At 34.5% G+C, this 20420-nt stretch overlaps 3 protein-coding genes and 2 pseudogenes across 3 annotated transcripts; all 5 read left to right on the plus strand.

Annotated features, from left to right (window-relative positions):
• The first annotated feature begins 131 nt into the window (after positions 1-131).
• On the plus strand, positions 132-1209 carry LOC112096110. The gene has a single exon (XM_024179010.1). The coding sequence runs from the start codon at positions 337-339 to the stop codon at positions 1207-1209; it is 873 nt and encodes a 290-aa protein (XP_024034778.1). The 5' UTR covers positions 132-336.
• A 5704-nt stretch (positions 1210-6913) lies between these two features.
• Positions 6914-7789, plus strand: LOC112096111. The gene has a single exon (XM_024179011.1). The coding sequence runs from the start codon at positions 6914-6916 to the stop codon at positions 7787-7789; it is 876 nt and encodes a 291-aa protein (XP_024034779.1).
• Positions 7790-9953: 2164 nt separating this feature from the next.
• LOC112096112 lies at positions 9954-10821 on the plus strand (annotated as a pseudogene).
• Positions 10822-15276: 4455 nt separating this feature from the next.
• LOC112096113 lies at positions 15277-16113 on the plus strand (annotated as a pseudogene).
• A 2085-nt stretch (positions 16114-18198) lies between these two features.
• Positions 18199-19698, plus strand: LOC18034553 (UDP-glycosyltransferase 83A1). Its single transcript, XM_006422406.2, has 2 exons — positions 18199-18679; positions 18800-19698. Exons 1-2 carry the CDS (start codon positions 18199-18201, stop codon positions 19696-19698), a joined length of 1380 nt encoding a protein of 459 aa, XP_006422469.1.
• The last annotated feature ends 722 nt before the right edge of the window (positions 19699-20420 follow it).

Genomic DNA, 20420 nt, shown 5'->3' on the forward strand with positions numbered 1-20420 from the left:
TTTTATGAGGGGACAAGGTGGCATTGCGACTGGTCCACAATATATTTTATGCATCATTTTAGAAAATAATGTGTGTGTTAATTATATTAAGACAATTATGAGCTCCAGGAACAGGATCTGTTCTTGTGCTGTGAGTACTGATGGTGGGAGACATTGAGCAAACATTGGCATGCAAATCGATAGATCCAAATCGAGATCATGCTAGAACTCATTGAGAAAATGCAGATGAGATTCCTCATGTCTCCCTCTTCAGTTATATATATTGAGCAGCGCAAATGAGGAAAGCAAACAAACCTAGCCATATTGTATATTGAAGTTTTAAGCCTTCTAGGAAAAATGGCCACGTCATCCTCAAGCCCAAAATCCCATTTCCATGCTCGCTCAAACAGCTTGCCATCTAGACCTCACCCGCTTGCTTCTCAAATTGATGAGTGTCTTAGCAGATTGAGGGCTACCGAAACCACCTCTTCCTCAATATGCAATAACATCATTGGCCTTTCAGATCTCTATGATCTATTGAACAATTTGCTCCTGTTGCCTCACACACAGCAAGCCTTAGCCCAAGAGTGCAATAAGAAGCAGGTAGATGATGTGCTCGATAGGTCTCTCAGGTTGATGGATGTGTGCGGCACTGCAAAGGATGCCTTGACGCAAATGAAGGAAGACACACAAGTACTTGAATCAACACTGAGAAGAAGAAGAGGCTATGAACCCAGGGTTTCAAATGAGGTTGGTGCGTACTTAAGATCTAGGAAGAAGGCAAACAAGGCAATCCACAAGTCCTTGAGAGTTTTGAAGACCAGCCCATGCTCTTCTTCAGAGAATGAAACTATAGCAATGATCATCATATTGAGGGAAGTGGAAGGAGTTACCTACACAGTATTTGAATCTCTCTTGTCATATCTTTCTGGGACAAAAGGGCAATCATATCAAAGCCGGTGGTCCTTGGTCTCAAAGTTGATTCACACCAAACGGGTAACATGTGAAGCAGAAGCAATTGAGATTAATGAATTCGAGAAGGTGGATGCTGCATTGTGCTCGCTCATTGGAAACAAGTCAAGGAAATCAACTTTCTTGAATCCCGAGGATGTGCACAACATGCTGGGGGAACTAGAGTCATGCACACAAGATCTTGAAGGAGGATTTGAAAGCCTTCAGAGGCGTTTGATTAAAACCAGAGTGTCCCTTCTCAACTTCCTCAGCCACTAGATTGGAATATGAATGTGGTTGCAGTTTTGCTGTACATCCTTGTAAATGATACAAAAATGCGTCTATAAATTGACTGCAAGTTAATGCACTCTTAGTTACAAATCAATTTTTTTGTTCAGAATCTTTTCTGAGACGGGACACTTTAATATTCATTGCAAAGACTCTATAATATATATTTTGGATCAATTGTTAATTCTGTTGGAAACGTGTCTTAGTTGCTTCAGTAATAGATTTGCTAAATAACTGGTCAACAGATTAAGTCTGTAGGAATATTTGGTTAGATGTAGCTTGATATTAGGAAGATATTTTGTTTTCTATTATGTTTTCCAGTTCTGTAGAAAAAGAGTATTGCAGTGAATAACAAGTGTATTCCACTAAAAAAATCTCTCTTCCTTTAGGTACTGTCAAATATGTTTCTTTTATTGTTATAAATTTTCTGCCTTGTTCTCTGCAATAAATCTACATATTGGTATTAGAGTATTTTTTTTCTTGAGGGACCTGTGAGTTGTGTGAGTCTAAACACAAAACAAAAACACAATAACCCAAAAACCACAACTTTAATTACCTTCAAGAATGGAAACTGAAACCAATTTCTCCCATATTACACCACCAATTTTTTATGGTGATAACTATCAAGCCTGGGCTGTTAAAATGACAGTCTATCTTGAAGCATTAGATCTTTGGGAAGCTATAGAGGAAGATTATGATGTGCCACCACTGGAAATCCTACAATGGCTCAGCTTAAGACCCACAAAGAGAGGAAGACCAGTAAGTCTAAAGCTAAAGCTTGCCTATTCTCTACTGTTTCAAGCACTATCTTTACAAGAATTATGAATTTGGAGTCAGCGAAGAGTATATGGGACTACCTCAAAAAGGAGTACCAAGGCAATGAAAGAACTAAAAATATGCAGGCACTCAACTTGATCAGGGAGTTTGAAATGCTGAAAATGAAGGAAACAGAAACCATCAAAGACTACTCTGACAAGCTGCAGAGTATAGTAAATAAGGTGAGGTTGCTTGGTAAGGACTTCTCTTATGAACGAATTGTGCAAAAAATTCATATTACTGTGCCTGAAATATATGAGTTTAAAATTTCTTCACTAGAAGAATCTAAGGATTTATCAAGAATATCCTTGGCAGAATTGGTAAATGCATTACAGACACAAGAGCAAAGGAGAATAATGAGAAAAGAAGAAACGATGGAGGGAGCTCTTCAAGCAAAGGTAAAAAGTTCAGGAGGAGGTAAAGACATGAACAACAAAAAGAAGAAAAAGTGGCAACAACAATAACAAGAACAATGATGAGACCTATCCAGCATGCCCACACTGCAAAAAAAAACAAATCATTCAAAAAGGAAGTGTTGGTGGAGGCTTGATGTCAAGTGCAGAAAATGTGGTAAGATTTGACACATGGAGCGGATTTGCAAGTCTCAACAACCTGAAGAGGCAAATACTTCTTCGGAGCAACATGAAGAGGAGCAACTTTTTATCGCAACATGCTTCGCGACAAGCAACAACTCTAGCGATTCTTGGTTGATTGACAGTGGCTGCATAAACCACATGACTAATGACCAAGAGCTCTTCAAAGAGCTTGATAAAACAATCATTTCCAAAGTAAAAATCAGAAATGGTGAATTTATTTCAGCCAAAGGGAAAGGAACAATGGCTTTAGAAAGCTTAACATGTTTGAAGTATATTATTGATGTTCTATACGTTCCTAATATTGACTAGAACATGCTTAGTGTTGGCCAGTTGATTGAAAAATGCTTCAAAGTTATATTTGAAGACAAATAGTGCTTGCAAAGACGTGGAAGGTAGAGACGTATTCAAGGTGAAGATGAACACAAAAAGCTTCACTTTAAATCTATTAGAGGAGGAGCAAATAACATTTTCAAGCACTGTAACCAATGTAGAATTGTGGCATAGAAGGATCGTGCATTTCCATCATGATGGACTTTTATATATGTAGAGACATAATTTGGTGAAAGGTGTTCCTTTGCTGGAGGACAAGCTAGCAAATTGTGTGGCTTGTTAATACGGCAAGCAAACTAGAAAATATTTCCCTCAAACAACATGGAAATCAACACACAAGTTGCAACTTGTACATACGGATGTTGGAGGACCTCAGAAAACATCATCTTTAAATGGTAGTAAATATTACGTTGTATTTATTAATGATTATACTAGATTTTGCTGGATTTATTTTTTCAATTCAAATTTGAGGTTGCTAATATATTTTGGAAATATAAAGCTTTAGTGGAGAATCAAAGTGGTTGCAGGATGCAAAAGATAAGGTCTGATAATGGGAAAGAATACACAAATGACACTTTTGACAAGTTCTGCGAAGAAGCTTATTAAACACCAACTCACAACTCCTTACACACCACAACAAAATTGTGTAAGTGAGAGAAAAAATAGAATGATTATGGAAATGACAAGGTGTATGTTGTATGAAAAGGAAATGCCAAACAAGCTGTGGGCAGAGGCCACAAATACTACAGTTTTTTTGCTGAATAGGTTGCCAACAAGGGTTTTGTAGAAAAAAAAAAAACTCCATTTGAAGTGTGGTTTGGTTACAAACCGAATTTGCAGAACCTCAAAACTTTTGGTTGTCTTTATTTCTCTTATGTGCCATAGGTAAAGCGAGACAAGGCAGAACTAGAAGTTTTATTGGATATAGCGATTCATCAAAAGCTTACAGAAATTTTCAACAGCAAAATAGAAGAATTCTTGTAAGTAGAGACGTCAAGTTTATAGAGGATAAACAATGGAACTGGGAGTAGGGTATAAAGAAGCAGTTGATAGATACACCGCTATATGTTGATGACGACATAGATGATGTCCTAGTTAGAGGTATAAGGCCCTTATATGATGTTTATGAAAGAAGCAATGTTGCTATTTTTTAGACTGCAGAATTTAAAGAAGTAGAGAAAGACAACAAGTGGATTGAAGCAATAAAAGAGGAGCTCAGAATGATTGAAAAAAATGACACCTGAGAGTTGGTGAATAAGCCTCAACACAGAAAGATTATTGGAGTCAAATGAGTTTACAGGACCAAACTTAATGCAGATGGTTCTGTAAATAAATACAAAGCCAGAAACTTTTGCTCTGGTGGCACACTTGGATACAATCAGGATATTGCTTGCTTTGGTAGCATAAAAAAGATGAAAGATTTATCAATTAGATGTAAAAATTTTTTAAATGGTTATTTTCAAGAGGAGATTTATGTAGAGCAGCTTGAAGGATTCTAAGTCAAGGGATAAGAGGAGAAGGTCTACTTTTTGAAGAAGGCCTTATATGGTCTTAAACAATCTCCTAGGGCTTGGTACGACAGGATTGATGAACACTTTCAAAGTCTTGGATTCATTAAAAGTCCAAGTGAAGCTACATTATATGTAAAAGGAACATATGTTAACTCAATTATAGTTTCTGTTTATGTTGATGATCTCCGTGTTACAGGAAGTAATGAGAAGCTGGTATAGGAGTTTAAAGTTGAAATGCTCAAAGTATTCGAAATGACAAACCTTGGCTTGATGTCCTATTTCTTGGGAATGGAGGTGACACAAGATCATGATGGAGTCTTCATAAGCCAAAAGAAGTATGCAAAGGAAATACTAAAAAAACTTCACATGGAAGATTGCAAAAGTATCAGCACGCCAATGAATCAGAAGGACAAATTTGGCAAAGATGATGGAGCAGAAAAAGTTGATGAAAGCAAATATAGAAGCCTGATTGGTTGCTTGATGTATCTTACAACCGCCAGACCAGACATAATGTTTGCAGTAAGCTTACTCTTAAGATTCATGCATTGCGCCAGTGAAGTGCATTTTTAAGCAGCCAAAAGGATTGTAAGATATAGTAAGGGCACAACAGATTATGACATTAAATATTCAAACTGTCAAAATTTTAAGCTTCATGGTTTTTCTGATAGTGATTGGGCAGGCTCTGTTGATGACGTGAGAAGTACAGCAAGTTTTTGTTTTAGTTTTGGATTAGGAGTTTTTTCATGGTCTTCAAAGAAGTAAGATGTAATAGCTCAAAGTACAACATAGGCAGAATATGTAGCAGCAAATGCTACGGTAAATCAAGGAAGTTGGATTAGAAAAATACTTGCAGATTTACATATGGATCAAAATGAGCCAACGCATATTCATTTAGATAACCAAGCTGCAATTGCAATCTCAAATGATCTTGTTTTTCATGGTAAGACTAAGCATTTCAAGATCAAGTTGTATCACTTGAGAGAAGTACAAAAGGGTGGCGAAATTAAATTGCTTTATTGCAAGATTGAGGAACAAGTTGCAAACATCTTTACCAAGGCTCTACCAAAAGGTAGATTTGAAATGTTAAGAAACAAATTAGGCCTCTGCAGCTACTAAGACAAGGAGGAGTGTTGGAAACGTGTCTTAGTTGCTTCAGTAACAGATTTGCTAAATAATTGGTCAACAGACCAAGTCTTTAGGAATATCTGGTTAGATGTGGCTTGATATTAGGAAGATATTTTGTTTTCTGTTATGTTTTCCAACTCTGTTTAAAAAAGTATTATAGTGAATAACAAGTGTATTTTACTAAAAAAATCTCTCTTCCTTTAGTTACTGTCAAATATGTTTCTTTTATTGTTATAAATTTTCTGCCTTATTCTCTGCAATAAATCTACAAATTCTATCGTGTGCTCCCAACTCTAATATTGTGGCCTTATTGTGTATTCTGTTATCTAAAACATATGGACGCGGTCATCAAGGTTAAGTCAAACATTATCTTCTTCCTTGTGAACATTACTGCTAAATATTTAATTTGACCTTATATTTGCCAAGGACGAGCTGAAGTGTAACTCAAATTTTCCCAGGTAAGCGAATGAGAGAAAACTACACGACAAGCCTGCGACCGCCATCAGGATTTATAAATTGAGCAATTATACAAGCTGATTATGTAGCTTTAGCCTTATCTTATGAAATTATGACTGTCAAGGCCATTCGCGCCCTGCATCTTTTGTATAACCAACAACTTGGCTCATATGAAGATACCCTTTTCATCTAAAACGTGAAAATGAAAGGTTAATGAGTCGTGACAGCGGCTGGTGGGGAGACATTAAAACATAAAATTTGCCGGGAGAGGATATCAATCTTTAATTCGCAAGATACAAATATGCACGAGCGACGAGATAACCTACTTGAAAAATGTGCATTATTAAAATTGTAGCACGAGTTGCACCGCGATATATGGTCTCCCATCACCCATAAAGGCATATCCCCTTTGGAAATTTTATTAAGTTATCTTGAAATTTGGAGAGTCGTTTGAAATGAGTCCAAAAGAATTAAAAGAATTAATTGTATGAGAGGAGACAGGGTGTCAATGCTACTCGTGCACCTCTCTCATATATATATATATATATATAGTATAACGTATTCTTCATATATATCGTCACATTTTTATGATTTAAGTGTGTGTGTATATATATATATAGATATAGATATGAATTTGCATGTGTGTTGAGCTGAGGTGGTGGGTAACATCCAGCAGACATCGACATAAAAATATTGAGATTGAAATCAGGATCATGTTATGAGTTATTGGGATCTGCAGATGAGGTTCCTCTTGTCTCCTCTCACAAAATATATGTTGAACAATGATGAGGGGATGGAAGCAAATTAATGACCAAATTGCACATTGAAAGTTCCGAGCCTTCAAATCTATCCGTAGGACAAATGGCTTGTTCACCCGTGAATGCAAAATCGCATTTCCATGCTCGCTCAAACAGCTTGCCATCTAGACCTCACCCTCTTGTTCCTCAAATAAATGAGCATCTTTTCAGATTAAAGGCTAGCGAAGCCACCCCGTCTTCTTCCATAAGCAACAACATCAATGGCCTTTCAGATTTGTATGATCTAGTCAACAATTTGCTCCTTCTGCCTAACACACAACAAGCCTTAGCCCAAGAGTGCAATGGGAAGCAGGTTGATGAGATGCTAGATCGGTCTCTCAGGCTGATGGATATGTGCGGCGCCACTAAGGATGCCTTGATTCAAATCAAGGAAGAGACAAAAGAACTTGAATCGGTATTGCGAAGGAGAAGAGGTGGTGAATCCAGGCTTGCACATGAGGTTGGTGAGTACTTGGTCTCTAGGAAGAAGGCAAACAAGGCAATCCGGAGGTCCTTGAGAGTTTTGAAAAGCAGCGCATGCTCTTGCCAGGAGAATGAAACTATAGCAATGATCAGCATACTAAGGGAGGTGGAAGGTGTCACCATCGCAGTCTTTGAATCTCTCTCGTCATATCTTTCTGGGCTAAAAGCACAATCCAAGCAAAGCCGGTGGTCCTTGGTTTCAAAATTGATGCATACCAAACGCATAACATATGATGCAGAAGCAAGTGGGACTAATGAATTCGAGACGGTGGATGCTGAATTGTACTCTCTCATTGGAAACAAGTCAAGCAAATCAACTTTCTTGAATCCTGAGAATGTGCAAAACATGCTGCGAAAACTAGAGTCATGCACACAAGATCTTGAAGGAGGACTTGAAAGTCTTCTAAGGCGTCTGATTAAAACCAGAGTGTTCTTTCTCAACATCCTCAGCCACTAGACGGGAAGATGATAAAGGTTGCAATTTTGTTGTACATTCTTGTAAATGATAGAAAAATAATAAAATTTATTATAAGTTAGTACACTCTTATTTGCCAATCAAAATTCTTATTCCTCTTTATCATTTTCCTTTTGGCTTTAGCAATCAAATGTCCTCATTATTGGATAATTCAATTCAAATTCAAGAGAGACTAACATATAGGAAGAAAACTTAATGTTCCTGGAACACCATCCATCAAAATTTTCGAGGCTTTGTTAATTGTGTTTCCAGTTCTAGACTCTGTAACTACGGTGCTGGTAAAAAATTTAACAAAATACTCATAACAGATTCTACTCATTGCATAGAAGTATCTGCAACGTGTTGAACGAATCAAAATTGTTAATCCTTTGTTGTTCTTCATTTCTTTCTTGTGAAGACAGCTACTGCAAAGCCTGTAATCATAATTTTGACCATGCATTAACTCAAACTGTGGATAGATATATAAATTTCATGTAAGCATATGGAGGAAAAAATTACAAAACAACCCTGTGACTGTCATCAAGAATTATAAATTGAGCAATTATACAAGTTAGTTATCTAGCTCTAGCCTTTTCCTAAGAAAATAAAACTGTCAGCTCGCCATTCGTGCATCACATCTTTTGTATAATTATTTGTGAAATAGAATTTTAAGTTTTTGGCCTATAAGAAGATATGCTTTTGATCTTAAACGTGAAAATGAGCTGGGAAACCTGGTAGGAGGGCGACATTAATCACATAAAACAAATTTACAAGGCCTAGAGAGGATATCAATCTTTTTTAATATACAAATTAGCACGAGCATGTACAACTTTTTTATTTGGAAAGATTTACATGTGCATAATTAAAATGTAGCACGAGTGGCACAGCAATATGTGTTTCCCATCTCACATGGAAATATGTTGAGTTGTTTGAAATGAATAATCTGAGTAAGAGGACGCAAATATATCGATTGTATGAAAGAAGACACGGTTCTAATGCCTCTCTTGCAACGAAATATTTATATTTCTTCTATTTTTTTATTTATTCTATAAGTAAAAACTGTTGCAGTGTTACAGGGCAATAAAAGAAATTAAGATAGATCTAAAAAAAGATTAAAAAAATAATTTCGTGAAGAGTGAAGAGAAATAATTAGAGTGGACCTAAAAAATGAATTGACGAGATGCTCACCACTCAATCAATTATAAGTGATACGCTAATTTGGATTATATTAGTGAGTGAGTTCTTAAAATGAGCCCAAGTGCCCAACAACTAAGTTGATATTATCTAAACACACAAAACATCACTACTTAGTTAGGAGAGCACATGACTTGTAAATAAGTTAGTACAGAAACTTGTTAGCGATGTGAAATATTACATACTCCCCCCACGGACCAAACTGCACTGATACCAACGGAATAAATTGTAACAGTCTAGGCTCATTTTTTATACCAATTGTAACGGTCTAGACCCAACAACCAAGTAAATGTTGTTTGCTATTGGACTTTGTAATTTAAACTGCGTCTACTTAGTTTAGAAAATCCATGACTTATAAATAGAAAGTCCATGATTTATAAACTAGTTCAAGAATTTACTCGCTAGTGATATATACATTAATAATTATGAATTATATGTTTGCAAGTGATGCATTCCAGTCATTACTCCTTTCATTGACAGAAGAAATGCTATCGTCAACGCCACTCGTGTACATCAATTTTATATTACCACAGGGGAAATAAAATAAATCGTATGAACCTGAATGAAGATCCTCCCTTGATAATTAAAAAAAAAAAAAAAGAGGCTGAAAGAAGACTGAAGACATCAAATGTTTCAAAAAAAATGCAAATGAGCATGAATGGTTCTGCAATTTGGTGAATATTTTATTTTATTCTCAATCTCAATCATGTGCAAACAAAAATTGTTGCACGAGTGGCACTGCAGTTTTGGCTCCTAGCTCCCATAAAGGCATATCTCAGCTACATTTTATTGGATGTTTAAGCGTCTTCTTAAGAGACACGGTGTTTAATGCCACTCGTGCATTAGTATATGATAATAATTTTGTGCATGTGAGATGAGTAAGGATGGTGGGGAACAATGAGCAAACATCAGCACGAAGGATGCTAATTAAGATCGAAAGCGGGATCATGTTAGGCCTTATCGAGATCTGCAGATGAGATTCCTCTTGAGTCTTGTCTCCACTCCCAAATATACATTGAAGTGGAAAGCAAGTTGCTTAGCCAAATTCAGAAATGGCTTGTTCACCTTGAATGCAAAATCCCATTTTTATGATCCTTCAAACAGCTTCCCAACTAGACCTCACCCAATTGTTCCTCAAATAGATGAGCATCTTTCCAGATTAAAGGCTACCGTAGCCACCACCTCTTCTTCCATAAGCAACAACTTACATGGCCTTGTTAATTTGTATGACTTAGTCAAAAATTTGCTCTTGTTGCCTCAGGCTTAAGGGCGTGAGTTGAACCACTTAAAAAGGCCTTGTGCAAGATGAAGGAAAATACACAAGAACTTCAATCAATTTTGCGGAGAAGAAGAGGTGATGTGTCCAGGCTTGCTAACAAAGTTGGTGAGTACTTGAGCTCTAGAAAGAAGTCAAACAAAGTAATCCACAAGTCCTTGAGAGATCTGAAGAGCAGATGCAAAGTCACTTCCTCAGAAAATGAAACCCCGGCAATCATTGAGATTTTAAGAGAGGTTGAAGGAGTTGCACTTGCTGTGTTTGAATCCCTCTTGTCCTACATTTCCGTGGCTGGTCCTTGGTATCGAAGCTGATGCATTCCAAACGCATATCATGCGAAGAGAATGCAGCAGAGACTGATGAATTTGATAAAGTGGACTCTGAACTAAACAGTATTATTCATCAGAAGACAAGAAAATCTAGCAGCCGCACAAGTGCTGAAAATGCATTGAACTTGCTGGGGAATCTGGAGTTGAGCATTCAAGCTCTTGAACAGGGCCTGGAATCTCTTCAAAGGCGTTTGATCAAAACCAGAGTGTCCCTTCTCAACATTATCAGCCATTAGTTCTACGATTGATGATGGTGTTACAAATTTTGCTGTCAATATCTTGTACGCGACATAAATGTAAATTGCATACATTATGTGTTCATAAAAGAAATTACTCTTCTAATTACAAACCAGCCTTGTTGTAATTAGGTTTTTGTAATTATATCATGATCATGATCAGATTGATGAAAATGCATATGCTTTTCGGAATTATAAGTGAAAAATCTCACTTGAATAAGTGAAATGTGAAGGATCATGATCAGATTGATGAAAATGCATATGCTTTTCGGAATTGTAAGTGAAAAATCTCACTTGAATAAGTGAAATGTGAAGGATAAAAAAGACACAAAGTTCCTTCATAAAATTTTATTCGTTAGTAAAAGACCGGTTGACAAACCAGGGCTTTCAGCACCTTTATAGTCGCTAAAACCTAAATCAATCTGAATTTCCTGCGAAAGAAGAAATCAAGATTTTATTCTGGGTGCTAGTTAACAGGTTCTTACAGAAAAATAGCTGCTGTTCTCCAAGTTATATTTCCAACATTTGGTCCCGTAGGGCAGTTTTGAATGGAGCTGTATGGATTGGATGGGCTATAAGAAGAATAAGACAGTTAAATTCTGTGAATCAAGCATGTCATTCGAATTTTGCAGAGAAGATTTCAGTGGGACAGGTTACAAAAATCTTGTTTGAAACTATGATAAACTACATCTGTTTGCTTTGGCTTGCAGGGAAACATTGACTTAATTCTATCACTGGAAAATATCATTACAGGAATTCGAGGGAAGTTATTAGTTCAAATGAATATCTGTAGCACCCTGGCTCTCCGAGGCCGTTGGGAATCAAGATGTTAGGAAACATTCCGTTCGATCATCCGTAATCCTTAATTTCACCTCTTTCGAAAATACACAAACTAAAAAGTATTCCTGAAAACCCCAAATATCAAAATATCATCTTAGTCAACTTCAATATTCAATACAATAAAGAGAAAAAACTTTCACATTCTCCCGAACCTTAAACTATTCAGGAGAAAGTACTTAGTAATCTTACATCTAGCAAAACCAACCTAAAAATACAATAAATAACAAAAATCATAATCCGAGCTTGACATCTGATCCACACTAAATTTAAAAAAAAAAAATGGTTATTGAAGACTAGCTCAACTGCATATTGAAGTCTCCAACAAAAACATCCATATATAAACTCAATCTGCAAAATGTAAGAGACAAATGGTGAGCCATCAACTAGGTTAGTAAAACATTCATAAGATTACTAATAATGGTAAATACATAATAATCTGCAAAATGTAAGAGACAAAGGGTGAGCCATCAACTGGGTTAATAAAACATTCATAAGATTACTAATAATGGTAAATACATAATAATCATATAAAGAACCATGAATTGGAAACAATAATCATTGTATAATCCAATGCACAAGTACGATAAAACATATATAATCATTTAGTAAATCATTTAACAATAAAATCTTTTATTTTAATCAATTGCTTATGTTACATAGTATGACCTATACTTCCGATGGTCTGACTAATCAATATATCACATGTAATGACCTAGTCAATAAATCAATCTGGGTATTGTACCTTATAATAATTGTCAATAGGTGCGCACAATATTACTACCTGCTCAGTCATATTAGTATAGTGAATATGGACAATGAACTAAAACCTTAAATACAGTTTTCAATCTTTCAATATCAATCATTTAATAGTCTATCAATAAAATGCTCTTATAAGACATTTATTTGGCAATGCTTTTAAAATATTTTTTAAGTAAATCAATTTATAGAAAATCAAGTTTTTTTTTTAAGTCACTTGGAAAACAATTTTAAAGAAGTACAATTTTTAAAAGAAGTACAATTTTTAAAAGAAGTTCATTTGATTTAAATATACTTTAATTGATATATATATTCAATTTCATATCATATATCATAGTAATAAACCCATGAAATTCCAATTCGTAATATAAACACTATTCTTTTCATATATATGTATATATTGAATTTTATGAATGAATTCACTTACTTTGATCTATCAAGCAATCAATATCTCAATCATAACATGAGCTCACCCATCCCCATAATCATCATAATAACATTCATATCAATATCATCATCAATTCCTAACCTAACAATATTCCTCAATGCCTCAACCTTCATAGACATGAAAACATCAAACTGACTAAACGATTAAAATTCTAATCACCCTACACATTCTGAAATTCATCCAATAATCTATTATCCAAAGAATTCCAAAAACTTTGTAGAGATTTTGTTTCGACATGTGGGATTTGAAATAAAAATATCTCATAATCTAAAGGGTCTTAAACATAATTTAGAAATCGTTAATTTAAGTTTAACAAAACAATTTTTACTCTGTTCAACAACATTTTGAAAATTCATAACTATTTTTCTATAACTGTAAAAATCACGCCATTTTAAATTATGATAGAAAACATAATAGACATTCAAAGATAAAAATATGAGATTTATTTCAAATAAAAAGTACTTGAAATAAATTTTCATTTCATGTATCAAAAACTTGTCCTAAAAATTTTAGACTTGCGTCACCTGACTCAAAAATTCACAACTTTAGTTATAAAATCAAAAAATAGTGAAACAAACTTTATATATGGCATTAGAGACGTAGAATAAGACCTAGTAAAAATTTCATGACCATTTATAATTCCAAATATAATAAAGACTGATTCATAATGTGATACTTCAATTATGAAAAACAGTTTTCAGGATTATATAAGGCCAATTTCAAAATTTGTACCCTTTGTTGTACAACCCCAAAAATTATAAAATTAAATATGCGTATTTTAGAAGGAATCTCTAATAAAAATTTCACTTAATTTTAAGTGAAAAAACATGCTTAAAATATATCATATCTCAGACTCATCAATTTCGAAAAACGATTTCATAAGTTGCAATAGCTCTACTTGCTGAATTTTCATAATTAATCTACTTCATAAATTCTAAAATTAAACATATAATAGATTAACATGTTTGCCAATGCTTAACAAAAGTTTTATAAATTTTATATGACTTTTCACTAATAAGAAAAATCATCTAAATTGGAACTACTGCAGAAAAACATAATTTTTCGGGAATGGTGTACCAACTTCGAAAATTCATAATAAATTTAATACAAATAATTGTGAAACACATGATAGTTCAATAGAAAGCATTATAAAACATAAATTTTTGGTTAAAAATATTATTTAATGCATGTGATTCTCTGTCTAAATTCAGAATTGTCCATAAAAACTCATCAATTTACAGCCTCAATCAACAAAAGCCACTATCCATAACATCAAAAATCCATAAAACTTGTAAAACATGAGTCAAGGGTGTAGAAATATTTACCAATCTCGAGTTCCAAAATACTCCAAGATGATACTCCTGTATTCCACGGAGAACATTATCCATTGCCCCCCCGCCCCCTCCTTTTTTAAACCCTTCTTCTCTTCTTCTCTCTGTCTCCTTTTTTGTTTCTCCAATCCCTTTGCTTTTATCCCTCTTCAAGCCTTCGTTTTGTTTCCTTCCATTGCCTTAAACGGTGAGAACCCAAACGAATGGTTGATTTAGAACATGTGTGTAGGTATCAAATACTATTGACCTAACTTTACTTTTTTATCCCTCTTTCTTCTTCTTCTTCTTCTTTTTTTTTTTTTTGAACTCAATAATAACACACCTCAAGTATTTTTAAATTTTCAGAATTCAATGTATCAGACTTGTAGTTGTTACAATATCAGAATGCTTCTTTAGATTATTTAGAAACATAAAAAAATGTCATATTCTCATGTTTAAAGTAGGAGCTTAGATGCGACGTTGCTACTTTGATTTATAAGAATCCTTGATGCTGTAATAACCATAATTCCGAAGAAAAAGACAATAACAAACAGGTATCAAACATAAAGATCACCAGAAAAACTAGATGAGGACATTGGAGAACTTTCCCAGATGAAAAAAATAAGCACCTATAAATAAAAAGCCCACGAGTGTCAGAGCGATCCTTTTTCGTACAAGGAGGCAAGCCAAGCTGTAATGCTTCTTTTAAGTCGTATTGAAGGTAGTAGAGTCAACTCCGTCCATGTTTTGCAAATTTTGCATCTTATTTCCAGAACAAATTTATTAACCACAAGGATGCACGAGTGTCACCACCATCCTGTTTCGTACAGGGAGCCAAGCCAAACTGGATTGGCCTCTCTCTTGTATTCTTGCATAGAAAACAGAGTCAATGCCGTCCGTGTGTTGCCTGTTTTCATGGATCACTCGATACTAATGTCATTTTTAGATTAAAAATTAAGATGGGTAGCTGGTGGCAGGAGACAATGCATAAAAGTAGCTGATATAATGTTTAGATCAAGATCGAAAACATGTTAATATTTGATTTTCCAAGGGGATGAGATTCCACTTCTTCCCCTTATATGGTGACCGAATAAAGACAAAATGGCTAGATTGAATTTTGACAATCAACTTCTAGTCTCTCATTCACACCAAGAAAAAAAGGGGCAGCTTTCGCACAAGATCACACCCACTCACTTCAGAAGTCTTTTTGAGCATTTGAGAAGATTAAGGTCTTCTTAAACTGCTTCTTCTTCATCATTAGGCCATGAGTGAAATGGCCTTCAAGTTTTACTCGATTCAGTTGATAAAATGCCTTAATTGCCTCTCGTTCAACAAGCTTTCGCCCAAGGCCAAACTAAGAAATTGGTTGATGACCTGTTGAATGATTCTTTGAGGATCTTAGATATTTGCGGAATCGCTCAGAATGCCTTGCTGCAGATTAAGGAATCCGTCCAAGGACTCCTATCAGTTTTGCGCAGAAGAGGCGCGGGGGGGGGGGGGGGGGGGGGTGGGTTTGTGTTTGTGGGGGGTGTGGAATTTGGAAGGCATGGACAACAAATGCTCCTCTCAGTCAACGAGGAGCATGTTAGCATGTTAAAAGAGGTTTAAGCGGTCATCTTGGCTTTGTTTGAATCCTCGTTGTCCCATATCTTAGGGCCAAAGACTACATCATAGCTAAGCGATTTGTCATTGTTTTCCGAGATAATCCGGCCAAAAAGAATAGCAAGCGAGGAAGACGAAACACAAATGAATTGAGTTTAAAATTGTGGATGCTTCACTGCCAAAACTTCTTGGGCACAAGACAAGCAAATCTGACAACACCCAAAACGTGATAACAGAATTGGAGTCCATCATCCAAGTCTTGAAGAAGGCCTCGAATCATTGTCTAGGCTTTTGATAAAAGCTAGAGTCTCCTTGCTCAACGTCCTCAACCATTAGATTACAAAATCTTGATGCTGTCATAATTGTAAATGTATGAAATATACTTGTGTCATTCTATTGAAACAAATTTATAAACACAAATGGATTATTTCTATTATATTTTACTTTCTTTCTATCTCAATATCATTCACTTTGACACTTAAATTTTGGTAGATTTTCAGGTTTTCCACTTTTTATCTGTAACATCCTACGTCACTAGCGAGAATTTCCAAACTAGTTTATAAACCTTGGCCTCTCCTAACTAAGTAGACTTGTTCATCCAATTCGTTTATTTATGTTTCTTGGTGAGATATCATGTTCATCCAAACTAGTTTATCTGTAACATACTAAGAAAATATTGTGTTTGTTAAATTGTTTGCAATTTTAAAATGGATATAACAGTCATGATTCCTATTGTCTCTTAATATATTCACATGATATACTCATTTCTAATGGCTTAAGTAACAAAAAAGCCCTAACTGTCTTTGAATAACCAAGTAACTATTGTGTTTATTAAATTGTATAAGGTTAAATTGTTTGCAATTTTAAAATGGATATAGCAATGCCACGATTCGTTATGTCTCTTGATAGACATAATATACCCATTTCTAATGGCTTAAGTAACAGAAAAGTCCTGGCCGTCTTCGAATAACCAAGCAAATGTTGTGTTTGTTAAATTATTTGCGAATTTTAAAATGGATATAGCAGTGTCACGATTCCTAATGTCTCTTGATAGGTTCACATGATATTCATTTCTAACAGCTTAAGTGAAAAAAAAAAAAAAAAAACACTGGCTGTCTTTGAATAAGGATGATTTATGCAGCAATATGCGTATTAGCCTCATTATAATTTTAAGCATCCATCATCCATGATTGACTTCATTTTTTTACTGAAAAGTACACAAAAGCAAGGGAGACAAAAATTAAAAGATGAAAGAATACAGCGAGAAAGGGGACATAAAAATGAATCCCTCAAAGAAGAGTAGAAAATAAAACAAAAGACAACAACCAAATTTTTTTTTTTTTTTTGAGAAGACAACAACCAAATAATCCAAGAGACCAATAGCTAACTTAATCGATATGAAGGCAGCATGAAAGCATCCTTGTGTAAAGAAATTATCAAAATTATCTTCTATGATAATTATTTTTCTAGAAAGAGCATTACAAATTAGGGAAAATGATACTTAAACCTCCAAGATTTAGAGAAATGATTATGTAGACCCGCATATTTTTAATAAGAGACATCAAGTTCCCATTTTGACTAAAATACTCTTTAGCTCTATTAACTCAAAAAACACTTGACTCCAATGACTTATAATAAATACAAATATAATATTAGAATAAATATAAAAATATATACATTTTAAAATAATTTCAGTATTTAAAAAATATTTTAATACTTTACAGTCTTATATTATATTAAACTAAATTTTGTGATAAATAGAAACATAATATCAAAATAATATATAAAAATTTAAATTATTTTGAATATTTGATAAAAATAACTTTAATATTATTAATACATGACATATACTTTATCAATTGTAAAATCTATTTAACACAAAGATTTATTTAAAAAATTTATAATAAATACAAATATATTATTAAAATAAATATAATAATTTACATTTTAAAAATTATTTTATATAGTAAAATATTCTAATATTATTAGTCTACTAAACAAATTAAACTATTTAAATTATATTTATATTTATTATAAAATTTTGAGATCAATATGTTTAGTTACTATCAACTAAGGATATTATAAATAAAATAGGGTCTTAGTGTCCCTTATAAAAAACTTAGAGATATACATAACTATTTTGTCAAATTCTAAGATAGCAGTCGTCCTTTTTCCAACAAATTATTGAAACTTGCAACATAAGTAAGCAATATAAAGACAAAGAATCATCCAAACGACAAAAGAAAAAAAACAGATATGAAGAGATAACCAGAGGTTCAAAATTAAACATATATGATATGGTAGATGCACTGAAATAGAAAGGAAACCAAGCATTAATTGGCTCCTGAGCTGTCCTTCGCAATCTTTATAAAAGCACCAAGTTTATAGCAAGTAAATCAGCGAGGATAAATTAAACAGAAAATGAGCAGTCCACATATTTTGGTTTTTTCTACTCCAGCACAAGGCCATGTAATTCCTTTATTGGAGTTTTCGCAATGTTTGGCCAAGCATGGCTTCAGAGTCACATTTGTGAACTCGGAGTATAATCACAAGCGGGTAATGAAATCATTAGAGGGAAAGAATTATCTTGGGGAGCAAATCCGTTTGGTTTCGATCCCAGATGGAATGGAACCTTGGGAAGAGAGAACTGATCCAGGGAAGTTAATTGAAAAAGTTCTTCAGGTTATGCCGGGGAAGCTGGAGGAACTCATAGAAGAGATCAACGGTAGAGACGATGAAAAGATTGATTGTTTCATTGCAGATGGGTTTATGGGGTGGTCTATGGAAGTAGCAGAAAAGATGAAACTCAAGCGAGCAGTCATTTGGACTTCATGTGCAGCATCAGTGGCCTCGATATTTTGTATCCCCAAGCTTATTGATGATGGAATCATCGACAGTAATGGTATGATTCTCTGTCATTAATTCCTTACTTTTCTCCATTCAAAGTAGTAGTGTTAGGAGTTCAAAGGTCTGGTCGTTTACTTCTATTATAATTTTCATTGTTTTGTATTCAACTCTCTAGGAACTCCTATCAGGAAACAGATGATTCAGTTGGCACCAAATATGCTTGAAATGAACACTGAAGAATTTTTTTGGACCCGTCTTGGTGACATAACCACGCAGAAGATGACCTCTCAGAAAATTATCTTTGACTTATCAATTAGAACGATAAAAGCTATGAAAGTGGCAGATTTCCAGTTTTGTAACTCAACATATGAGCTTGAGCCTGGAGCATTCAACATGATTCCGGAACTTCTGCCAGTAGGACCACTTCTGGCAAGCAATCGTCTAGGGAATTCAGCTGGACACTTCTGGCCAGAAGACTCAACCTGTTTGAAATGGCTAGACCAACAGCAACCAAAATCTGTCATTTATGTGGCTTTTGGCAGTCATACAGTTCTTGACCACAATCAGTTTCAAGAATTAGCGTTAGGACTAGAAATTTGCAACAGACCATTTTTGTGGGTTGTAAGGCCAGATGTTACCACTGATGCAAATGACGTATATCCAAGAGAATTTCAAGAAAGAGTAGCTACTCGAGGACAGATGATCAGTTGGGCACCTCAGCAGAGGGTTCTTAGCCACCCTTCCATTGCTTGTTTCTTGAGTCATTGCGGTTGGAATTCCACCATGGAAGGTGTAAGCAATGGCATTCCTTTCCTGTGCTGGCCATACTTTGTTGATCAATTCTTGAACGAGAGCTATATCTGTGATATTTGGAAGGTGGGATTGAAGTTAGACAAAGATGAAAGTGGGATCATTACAGGAGAAGAAATTAGCAATAAATTAGTTCAAGTGCTTGGTGATCAAAATTTCAAAGCAAGGGCTTTGGAACTCAAGGAAATAACCATGAGTAGTGTCAGAGAAGGTGGTTCCTCTTACAAGACATTTCAGAATTTCCTTGAATGGGTAAAGACATAGGCACTGGCATATAATTACCAGGTAATGGGCGGTTAATTCAAAAAGTACCAACCGTAAAATACGGATTCCATGGCCACTGTAACATATATCTTTCCAAGTGTAACTGTGAGTCTGTGAGTGTAACGGCCATTTTTTTTTACTCTTTTACCCTTATTAAATTGGGTAGAATTGTTATTATTGGGTGTTTGTGTGTGAGTAAAACTTTTTAATTTGTTTTAAGTTACATAGGTTATTAGCTTTAATAAAAAAAATGAATTTTCTTAAAACTCGCGTTTTCTTGCTTTTTATTTTTTAAAAGTATTTATTAATTGCCAAAAGTATTTAAGAGGAAGCCATATTTTTAAGAGAAAGATGTCTTTTATTTCCACACCGTTACAAACCCTAAAAAAAGAAAAGAAACATAAGCCTTTGGAGAAGGAAAAGAAAGTTTTATAACTTCTTTTCTTGGTGGTATTAAGTATTTCTTTGACTTATATGATTTATTTTTATTAATTGTTTGCCTTTAATTACTTGTATGATTTGGGTAATATATGTGTGTTTGTAATGCTGTGATGATATGAACAGTCTGTATTCTTTACTTGAAATCGTTTTCTTTATTTAGAATCATATGAATACGTTTACAAATCCTACAACTAGACATTCTAAGCTTTCCATTGATAGGTTTTGTGTTGAAATCCTCTGAGTATGCAAATTGTTATGATTTTTCGAATTTGGGTTACTGG

The sequence above is a fragment of the Citrus clementina genome, unplaced genomic scaffold (assembly GCF_000493195.1).
Source record: "Citrus clementina cultivar Clemenules unplaced genomic scaffold, Citrus_clementina_v1.0 scaffold_8, whole genome shotgun sequence".
Lineage (NCBI taxonomy): Eukaryota > Viridiplantae > Streptophyta > Magnoliopsida > Sapindales > Rutaceae > Citrus > Citrus x clementina.

What these genes read in the sequence shown, in the direction of transcription:
- LOC18034553 (XM_006422406.2), top strand. Translation starts at nt 18,199, where the DNA reads ATGAGCAGTCCACATATTTTGGTTTTTTCTACTCCAGCACAAGGCCAT. An exon ending in TGGAATCATCGACAGTAATG is followed by an intron (nt 18,680 to 18,799) that starts GTATGATTCTCT and finishes TCAACTCTCTAG; the next exon opens with GAACTCCTATCAGGAAACAG.
- LOC112096111 (XM_024179011.1), top strand. Translation starts at nt 6,914, where the DNA reads ATGGCTTGTTCACCCGTGAATGCAAAATCGCATTTCCATGCTCGCTCA.
- LOC112096110 (XM_024179010.1), top strand. Translation starts at nt 337, where the DNA reads ATGGCCACGTCATCCTCAAGCCCAAAATCCCATTTCCATGCTCGCTCA.